This window comes from Styela clava, chromosome 5 (genome assembly GCF_964204865.1).
Source record: "Styela clava chromosome 5, kaStyClav1.hap1.2, whole genome shotgun sequence".
Taxonomy (NCBI): Eukaryota; Metazoa; Chordata; class Ascidiacea; order Stolidobranchia; family Styelidae; genus Styela; species Styela clava.
This window is the reverse complement of record NC_135254.1, coordinates 13,253,828-13,264,579: the sequence shown is the minus strand read 5'-3', so window position 1 is coordinate 13,264,579 and position 10,752 is coordinate 13,253,828. Positions and strand designations below refer to the sequence as shown.

Here is a 10,752-nt window from a genome sequence, read left to right as displayed (position 1 = left end):
TCTTCGCTCAAGTCTGACTTCGATTTGACGTCCCGATGATATTTACTGATCACTCTACTTGACTTCGATGGCAGCTTAGAAATAAATAAATCCGAAGTGGCCAAGAAAGGAGCAAGATCCACAACAGAAAATTTTTTCTTCAAAATAAAGCTCTGTAATCTATCGTATATATCCTGAGGGACAATAAGTCTGTTATCGCAATTTTCCCATTTTTCGATACCAACATGTGTACGTTTTGTGATTACATTGCCAACAACGTATTCTTTCGCACATTCGTTGTAACGATGCATAAGTTTACCTACAAGTAAATGTACTTTCCAGTCTTCAATATTTCCCATCCTAGAAGCAATATAATTTCGGTCCCGTTGAAGAGATTTAGTGTCCATAAAATATTTCCAGAGAATTTCAAACTTCTTTTTTGGAGGTTGAATCAATGAATATTCTTCTGAAATTCGTACTAGAGTAAAAGTTGGCGCGCTTACTTTCTGAGAACAAGTTGTATGAAAATAAAACGATAGAGCCAACAAATTATTTTTCTTTTCAAAACCGTTCGGATTTGTAAGATCAGCAATGATATGTATTCCTATTTCATTGCAATCGGGTTTTCTGCATTTTTGACATTGTTCAATACTGGAAGCATCATCATGACGTCTTGTTCCTTCACAATCCAGGGTAAACGCTTGTACTAGATTTGTAACAATTTCAAACTTAAATCCGACGATTTTATCACCGATAGATTTGGACAATATTGCAACTATTCTACTAATGTTGCATTGATCTATTTGACGTGGTCGTCTCCAATTATCCGCTTCCGCATGTATGCTTTCTACTTTATCTGATTTTTGGAATATCACGAGATCTCCATTTTCAGCACCCATTCGATGCCAGGGAGTATTTGGCAGGAAATAAGTTTCCGTATTCTCAACTCCAATTCTTTCAATAGTTATACTGAATTTAACATCACAAACTTCCTTTATGACAGCAGCAAAAATTTCTGTATTGACGTGTTCTGGCGAGTGATAGTCCCTACATTTGGATCCATCTTTGCATGTTCCAAAATTATCATAATCGCGACATTTATTCATCTTCACATTGCCTAAGAAACAGATATCTTGGAGACAACAGCATGTAGATACGTCAGCCGAAGAAAGGTGATGGCTCAGAAATCTCACGCGAGTATATATATTCAGAACCGTCGTCTTATTATTCTAAAAAAGATATTAACATAAAGCAAATGTATGATTCCAAATATAATCGAAACGACAGATGCATTTTGCTACAATCGGAAAAAATTCAAAACAACGACATTACACCACTTTACATGACATGTTAGGTCCACTTACTTACGGAATGACTTTCACTTGAAAACAATTAAATCGTTTCTTGTTTGAATAAGCTAACTCTTCTTTTATACTATTTTTTATGGTTCACAATTGAAACAAGTGTCACATGAATCTTAGTTTATTAATTTTAGCAGATGTGCAGGTCATACTTATGTATGTTTACTGTGTAAAAGGTTTCGAATTTGATGCCCGTGTATTTGTCAGTTGAGTAGCTATTTCATAACAACAAATTCGCTGTCACGTTTCAACCTCTTAAAAATTACCAACTCGACAAGCCATGGATTTCTATTTCATAATGCTACCTATGATTCGAGAACAACGAAATGAATTTCTTTGATTCATTATGTTTACTGATGATACAGTTCTTAAAACAATAATGCTCTTACTTTTTATTTATTGTTCCAGTCCTCCGTTATATGTCGAAATAATATTTCTCTCAAAGTATGTTCAATGATGAATTTATAATGGATCTTGCACGGTTGAGTTCAAAAATATTTATATATTTGAGGCGATTTGAAAAATCAAATATTAACAACTTCAATGATTGAAAAATGTGCTTTGATTTTAAAAACAAATATTTAATTTTAGGCGAGTTGTGTATTCGAAATTGATGTAGCGATTACTGAGTCTATTTAAATAACAAAGTAAGTAAAGTTGAGTAAATACAAAGTTGAATTCTACTCTCATATATAAATACATAATGTACTCTTCAGGTGATTTTGGACTGTTAATTCTACATCCATACTAGTGGCACAAGGGGAACTGTATGATTCCAAAAAATATCCTCTTCCCCAATTTCTGTCATTTCGTGATAAAGCGTGATAAAGTTTTGAACTGTGAAACCCGTTTAAAATTGTTCGATTATAATTTTGTAGCTATTTCAGTTTCAGTGTATAAATGATTCGGTATTGTGCTTATTAGATTCCAAAAAATATTTGGTCACCCTTTAAAACTTTTGTTCAGTATATTTGTTTAAATCTTACCATTTCGTGAACGTTGTAGACGCACGCCTATGATATATCAATAAAAACCAATTCTTCAGTTAAATATGACTTATAAGAGACCTCGATTTCACTGGTGGCCGTGTACCATTTATAAAAACGTAATGCGGTCGTCTAAATAGAAAAGGTTGTGCGCCCCTGGTTCAAAGAGACTGGACTTTTTTCATCTGTACACGACAAATAGGAAATTGATGTATTCGTTAAAAGCTTATGACGTGTGTGACCTATACTGTGAATTATTTGATTTATTAATTAACAAACAATGTTGCAAACTGATTGATTGATAGGTTTTTTATTGATCAAATCTGACAACGTATTACCTTGATATGGAACCGTGGCCAACGCGTCGATCGCCACGTCTTAAGTTGAGATGTTGAGCAACTTTGATTACATACCAACATACCTCAAAAAATTGCCTTGAACCAGTTTCATGCAGCGCGTGTTGTCTGTTTTAAAACATGAATATATAGTACAGTACTGCGTACGCCCAAATTACGATATAGAAATTCAATACTTGAGCCCCGGCAAGGCCGATAGGGTATATTATTACCTAATAAAAGAAAGTTTCGCCGCTGCCGATATTAGGAAATGAACTTGTCGAATATCGTGCGCTCTGGGAATAACTATTTTTCGCTATTTAGATAGATAATGCACTGATACAAAGCGAGGTACAATTACATAATCAAATTAACAATTTAAATGAACGATAAAAAAAATTATGGCGATTTCATGAATGCGCCCAGAAGCTTATACGCATGTACGGTTATCTGCATATTCAGCAGATCAGTCCATCGCAAGCTATTTACACAATTTTAGTCGATCGCGGTCGCAAATAGGTTGGCCACCTCTGATGTGTATATAGTTCCAGCATGTTTCTAATAATAGTTCGTTTTGTCAAGAGTCAAGACTATTCTAAATTACAAAGATATATCTCTATAGTGGGTTATACTGCACAAAGTGGTAGTGTGACTTGTGCATAACACTAGCTACGGAACCAATAAACATTGAACAAATAAAGTAGTTTTTGTATACAGGGGGAGTAGAAGAATTACAAAATGGCCGATGGAAGAAACTCAACCAAAGAGGTATAGAGAAAGTTGAGTTGCTTCTACTATTAGGGTGTTATTATTGACTTATTGTTTGAATGAAACAATGGGGTAAATAAACGCTTAAATCAGGTCCAGGTTTCAAATTAATTGAAAATTTTTACCGGTATGGAAATGGTAAGAAAGTATCGAGACTTGGCAATATTAATTTATCTAGGATACATCGAAATTGTTAAAGTTTTGAATATTTTAATTCTTTTTTGTCGTCGACTCATTCATGTCAAAAAAATTGGAAAGATATTAGGCGACTCAATTAGGTATTATGACGCCTAGATTTCTGGTGCTACCACGTTTTATTTCAACCTTCTCGGATGTTTCTGAATTTCACTTACTATCCGGTCTATACGGGTGACTAGCGTACTTAATTTTTTTCAACAATACTGACGATATTTATTGAGAGTTTCCATTCAATTTAGTGTGCTCTCTTTTATATATTTCAGCCTAGCCTATGCGCAAATACTGCAGAACACTCACTTATTCTGCATTATTTTAATAACCATTAATCCACTAAAAATCGCTTCAACAGGAAAATAATTGTTATTAAATACGTTATCAATTCACGTAGCCAAAATCCCGTTGCTAGGCACGCTATCTTATTATACTATGTATGCTTAGTCATTATTATTTTGCAGTTCTCCTTTGTCATTAAAACATATCCTGTTTACAGATGTCGCTGTAGCTCCATCGAATACGCATGCGGCTTTCGATCCGAGTTCATGCTGTTCTTTTCGCCTTGAATTGAAATAGCCCATCGGTTAAATCCGTTCCTGGTAACAATATAATATGCTCAAGTCTGATATGTTGATGAAGTAGTAAGCCTTATTGGACACGTAATAGACATATGGATCGTTTAGTTATTATGTTGTTGTTCCTTTGACACATAATTTCATCGATATCAAAAAACCGCTTCTTTGAGTTGAAATGTTCTGTTGCGGTTCTTGCTCTTTTCCTGGGAAATTCAGATTTATTTATTTCTAAACGACCTGAATTGCGAGCACTTTATAAACGGAAATTTTGTTGCACTACCGCGCACCTGTATTTAACTCCGTTACAATGTGCTATTTTTTTGTTTTCACATGTGTTATTTATTGTTCACATAAACAACCTGCATTTGATTTAGTAAAATGCAACAAATTTTCTCCCTTGGTTTGTTCTGTATTTATTCTATTCTCTCGAGCAGGTCGGTTACATAGCTGCAGCAACAGTAGATATGACTATTCAATTTAATAGTCCTGCTGCACACTAACAAAAATGTATTTCTGTAACGTTGAGTCTGAGTCTAATTAAATTGAATAGTCATCTCCGCTGATGCTGCAGCATCTTTTATGTTATATCCATACGTCCCCACCTATGCAAATGCACAGAGCAACGAAAGTAGTTAGTTCTATGTAACCCCAACTGTAAATGACACAAACGTGTTAGAATTCTATAGGTTTTCGATATCCAAGAGCGGCACATTACCTTTATCCACATTGAATGGCCTTTTTGTAGTCCACACGATATATATGTTAAATTCGGTACCTTTTCATATGATTCACTGTTCAAATGAATTTTATTCCCCTTTTGCGGGCGTTTCCGTGTCATAGCAGGTGATTCACAATCCTGTGATAAATGTAAAGCGATATTTTGGTTCTTTGTAGCCTTCGGTTTTATTTTCCACGGCGGCACCACCCTCCAAATGCCTAACTCCGAACCAGAAAGTAGTTCCGTCTGCTAAACTAAGACAGACCAATGAACCAACACTGAATATTGAATAAAAAATCAAACCTGCTTTCTTCATTTTCAACCCTAACCGATAAATGTTTCGTTATGAATATCATCGTTGGTACAGCTTGGGCTCAAGTATGCCTCGTGCGTTGAGTGCTATCAACCACAAGCCATTCAAGTTCTAATCGTAATCACCTGGCTGATGATCCTTTATCAACCTCGCAAAAATCACAACAATGCCGACCCCACTTTGTTTGTGTATATGAGATTTCTTCCTTTAGAAATTAAACCCTGATATGGCAATAAAGCTTATTATGTGACGTAAACTTTATTAAGACATCGTCGAAATTGAGTCAATTTTACTGAGAGCGAGCATTATTTCATTTTCATAGTTTCGAGTTCAATTTTGTGCTTGTTGTGTATAAGCCTCATTCTAACCAAGATGAGCCGCCGTACCGCGTCTACCATGTTAGGCCCTTTTGTCAATTGATTCTGGTTAATGAATTGTTTGACAGAACTTTCTTTCATATCAAGAATCTTGGAAAAAAAACATAATATGTGTAGCTATATGAAATTGTCCATGTCATTGATTGTAGACCATATGCAACTTTTTCCAATCTGTTTAAAAGGGGATAGACTAATATTACACGCTAGTCTTATTAAGCGAAAGTCCACGAAATTTTGTGGTCACGTCGAGAGCTATGGAAGAGTGCATAGACCAGTGCAACCCATAGACCAGTGCTCTTCAACATAAGTTCCGCGGAACCCTAGGGTTCCGCAATCCATGCAGTGGGGTTCCGTGAGTTTATAGGGTTCTTCAGGGGTTCCGCGTTTTTATTTTTTCAGGGGAAACATTTCTTGCTTCAGCATGTTGATGTGTCAATCTAAATATTCTTAGACCACCGCGTCTCATTCAAATTCCAAGTAGGCCAGTTCGTTAAACAGGGGGTTTAGTCACTGTGCAGTTAGACAAAACAGAAATATTATTGGTTGTTGCGTCACTTTAGTCATTGTTATGCAACTAATAAGAACGCTATTGTTGCACCTTAGTTACATGATGTTCAAAGTATGTGGATATTGCTCGAGACTAGAGAGAGTATATACTACAAACTAGAGTTGATGTTCAGCTTTTCGTGTTACGAGTATTTCGTGTTTTTTTTTCAAGTTCGTTAATGGGGTTTCAATAAAAAATGAAAAATTATATCAGGGGTTCCACAATCACAAAAAGGTTGAAGAGCACTGCCATAGACCCTTACTTTGAGCGTTGGCGGGGGTTCTGTATACAAAAGATTCGAGTTTTCTTGAAAAATGCTTCATTCTTCATGTCTATATTTCGATTTTTCTTTTATCATTTTTTGTTATTTAAATACCATACATTTTAGGGTTGCGCTGCTTCACCCTGAAGTGCTATTTTATTTAGTCCATTTCGATTTGTATATATTTATTGCATATTTACAGAATGATGAAAAAATGAACAACTAATTACTAAATATATATTTGCTAAAAATGAAATCAGTGGTGAATCTACGTGCATCGTCTCTCATGACAAAGTTTTGCAAGACGCTCCTCCCCCCCCCCCCCCCCCTTTTGATCGTTGACTGACAATTTCTAACGACTTTTGTTGATTCGAGATACTAGTACGTTATTATTTACATGAAACATACGTACGATTTCCAATTCGAAATTATTTTATTGAAACATATTGCTATTGAACATTATTGCTTCCCTGTCCAAACGACACGGCCCGTGGCTTCCACGCCCTAGATACGTCACTGACTAAAATATACAGTTAAGAATGCAAAATCTATAAATATAAATGCTCCAAAACCCACATAGATATATATATATATACGTGTAGAATCTATGTAAACGTAAAAAAAAAATATAATTTGCATGTATGCATATTTCCAACAATCCTAAAAACACTTGATCCACTTCACAATGGGTAGGACCGTTAAGTTTCAGGCTGATGACACTTTGGAATCTGTATGACTTCTACTGAAAAAAGTGCGCGTTCACAAGACTTATTCTGCGATAAAGTGCAAACCGAGAACATAACGCTGTTATTCACAAGTTCTTTGACTACTGCATGAGCTACCCAGACGTACTGGCTATTATCACGATCTAATATATCTTGACGAATGCAAAGAAAATCGCCAGGACCAACCGGCTTCGAACATATGAAAGATCCTCCCGAATAAAATTTTGAATCCCAGTGAACTTCAACCTTTTCCAATCGTAAAATGAAAGGTTTTCTTCCCGTTGTAATTGAACGGTTCAAGAATTCTATGTTATCCATGATATCCAGAGCAATAATGTCTGATCTATCTGACATGAATGCCAAATCGGGATTTTCTATGTGGGTCAAGCACAAATGACAATTTGTGCCGATAACGAGTAATCTTAAACTGAGTTTGTCCATCTTTCCATCGCTGTTTTCTGATACTTGAAGTTTAAGTCTGAAGTTAGGTGCCACGGTAAACAACGTATCAGAACCAATCTTCTCGTATGGGTATAGAATAGATTCCGGTTGAGATCTTTGTCCTTCAAAAAATTGTTCAAGTTTCTCCTGGAAATTGTCATGTTCCCAATCCTCCAATATGTCATCAATGTTGTCGCGATTCAAGGTTACGTATTTCTGATTGAAGTATTCATCAGGTTCACAGTAAACATTCTTCAGAATTACAACGGCAGTACCATTTTTGGTTTTCACTTCCCTGTTGTAGTGAAGTTGGTCGTAACGAATTTTTCTGGTTGGTTTCATTGTGTTTAGTCTGTGTTTTATATTATTAAAAATATATGAGACTAAAAAATAATCTTGATCCACACTTGTTAGCAAAGCGTCAGCCAGGTGTGGATTTCTGTAACGAATACAGAGCAGGCCAAGCAAATCGTCTCGTGTATATCGTACTGAGCTCGGTGACAGAATAGAATCAATTAGTATTTGCTGGTTGATTTTGCTGGGATTTTCCCGCAGAGGCGAGGTGAAATGTACAATGTCATCTTCGCCTAAGTCTGACTTTAATTTAACTTCCCGATGATATTTACTGATCACTCTACTTGACTTCGATGGCAGCTTAGAAATAAATAAATCCGAAGTGGCCAAGAAAGGAGCAAGATCCACAACAGAAAATTTTTTCTTCAAAATAAAGCTCTGTAATCTATCGTATATATCCTGAGGGACAATAAGTCTGTTATCGCAATTTTCCCATTTTTCGATACCAACATATGTACGTTTTGTGATTACATTGCCAACAACGTATTCTTTTGCACATTCGTTGTAACGATGCATAAGTTTACCTAAAAGTAAATGTACTTTCCAGTCTTCAATATTTCCCATCCTAGAAGCAATATAATTTCGGTCCCGTTGAAGAGATTTAGTGTCCATAAAATATTTCCAGAGAATTTTAAACTTCCTTTTTGGAGGTTGAATCAAGGAATATTCTTCTGAAATTCGTACTAGAGTAAAAGTTGGCGCGCTTACTTTCTGAGAACAAGTTGTATGAAAATAAAACGATAGAACCAACAAATTATTTTTCTTTTCAAAACCGTTCGGATTTGTAAGATCAGCAATGATATGTATTCCTATTTTATTGCAATCGGGGTTTCTGCATTTTTGACATTGTTCAATACTGGAAGCATCATCATGACGTCTTGTTCCTTCACAATCCAGGGTAAACGCTTGTACTAGATTTGTAACAATTTCAAACTTAAATCCGACGATTTTATCACCGATAGATTTGGACAATATTGCAACTATTCTACCAATGTTGCATTGATCTATTTGACGTGGTCGTCTCCAATTATCCGCTTCAGCATGTATGCTTTCTACTTTATCTGATTTTTGGAATATCACGAGATCTCCATTTTCAGCACCCATTCGATGCCAGGGAGTATTTGGCAGGAAATAAGTTTCCCTATTCTCAACTCCAATTCTTTCAATAGTTATACTGAGTGTAACATCACAAACTTCCTTTATGACAGCAGCAAAAATTTCTGTATTGACGTGTTCTGGCGAGTGATAGTCCCTACATTTGGATCCTTTTATGCATGTTCCAAAATTATCATATTCGCGACATTCATTCATCTTCACATTGCCTAAGAAACAGATATCTTGGAGACAACAGGATGTAGATACGTCAGCCGAAGAAAGGTGATGGCTCAGAAATCTCACGCGAGTATATATATTCAGAACCGTCGTCTTATTATTCTAAAAAAGATATTAACATAAAGCAAATGTATGATTCCAAATATAATCGAAACGACAGATGCATTTTTCTACAATCGGAAAAAATTCAAAACAACGACATTAGACCAATTTACATGACATGTTAGGTCCACTTACTTACGGAATGACTTTTACTTGAAAATAATTAAATCGTTTCTTGGTTGAATAGACTAACTCTTCTTTTATACTATTTTTTATGGTTCACAATTGAAACAAGTGTCACATGAAACCTAGTTTATTAATTTTAGCAGATGAGCAGGCCATACTTATGTATGTTTCCTGTGTACAAGGTTTCGAATTTGAAGCCCGTGCATTTGTCAGTTGAGTAGCTATTTCATACTCACGCACTGCTGCTTTTCCTTACCATTACCTGATGCTTCTTTAGGAATTTAGATGATAATACGCGCAGTAATAACTCGTTAAAAACTAAATTTATATTTTAGAAGGCACTTCTCAGTTCGGTATTGCATTTCGATTGACATATTCATCACTGCATATTTCATTCGTTATTTATTTCATTGGGCTACTTATTACTGCCTAAACAGAAATAACAGCAAATTATCCGGCAAGTTTCAACTCCTTGAAAATTACCAACTCGACGAGCTATGGATTTCTACATCATAATGCCACCTGTGATTCAAAAGCCTTTTATGTATTGAATTTCTTTGATTCATTGTGTTTTGTGATGACACAATTCTTAAAACAATTGTGCTCGTTTTTGTCAACTATTGTTCTAGTCCAGGGTACACAACCTGCGGCCGTCGAAGGTGAAATGTGCTGGTGTGTGTTTTGCTGCAAAATAATGTGTGTTTGTGTTTTATGTTGGCGTTTGATTGTTACGTCTTCAACGGAAAATAAAGCGGACGCGTGATTATGAAATATAACAGTTATAAACATCGCTCCATATCACTAAGGCGGATTTTCACATCATTACAAATGCCAGAAGCGCAGCCAGGCAGAATCGGAATCAGAAATTTTCATACAGCACCTCTGAAACATGATATTGCGATGCCGCTACTCGTTGAAAGAGTCAGTTTTTTCGGTGGATAGTGATTCTTACGTTGCGCAAATATTTAATCCTCGACCAATACGAGCTTTTAAAATATATCGCAATATAAATGTGATTGTTTTCGCCAAACTCTCGTTTTTATCGACCTACCTCAAAAGATAAGCATTGTTTTTACTGTAAACTAGCAGAGAAATCGGCGGACATTGGAATACGCGGTAAATTTGTCCAATTACATTTAGTTTCGATTCTCATGTCTGCGATACTGCGAATTCGATATCGCCGCTTGAAAACTCCCAAATATTACGTTTTAATCCAATACAATAAAAAATCGACTGAAGATACTTCACATTGATTAATT

At 35.6% G+C, this 10,752-nt stretch overlaps 1 protein-coding gene across 1 annotated transcript; it reads right to left on the bottom strand.

Moving 5' to 3' along the window:
- Positions 1-6,722: 6,722 nt before the first annotated feature.
- On the bottom strand, positions 6,723-9,970 carry LOC144422904 (uncharacterized). Its single transcript, XM_078112887.1, has 2 exons — positions 9,756-9,970; positions 6,723-9,367 (listed from the first exon to the last, which is right to left on the bottom strand). Exon 2 carries the CDS (start codon positions 9,242-9,244, stop codon positions 7,112-7,114), a length of 2,133 nt encoding a protein of 710 aa, XP_077969013.1. The 5' UTR covers positions 9,245-9,367; positions 9,756-9,970; the 3' UTR covers positions 6,723-7,111.
- Between the last annotated feature and the right edge of the window lie 782 nt (positions 9,971-10,752).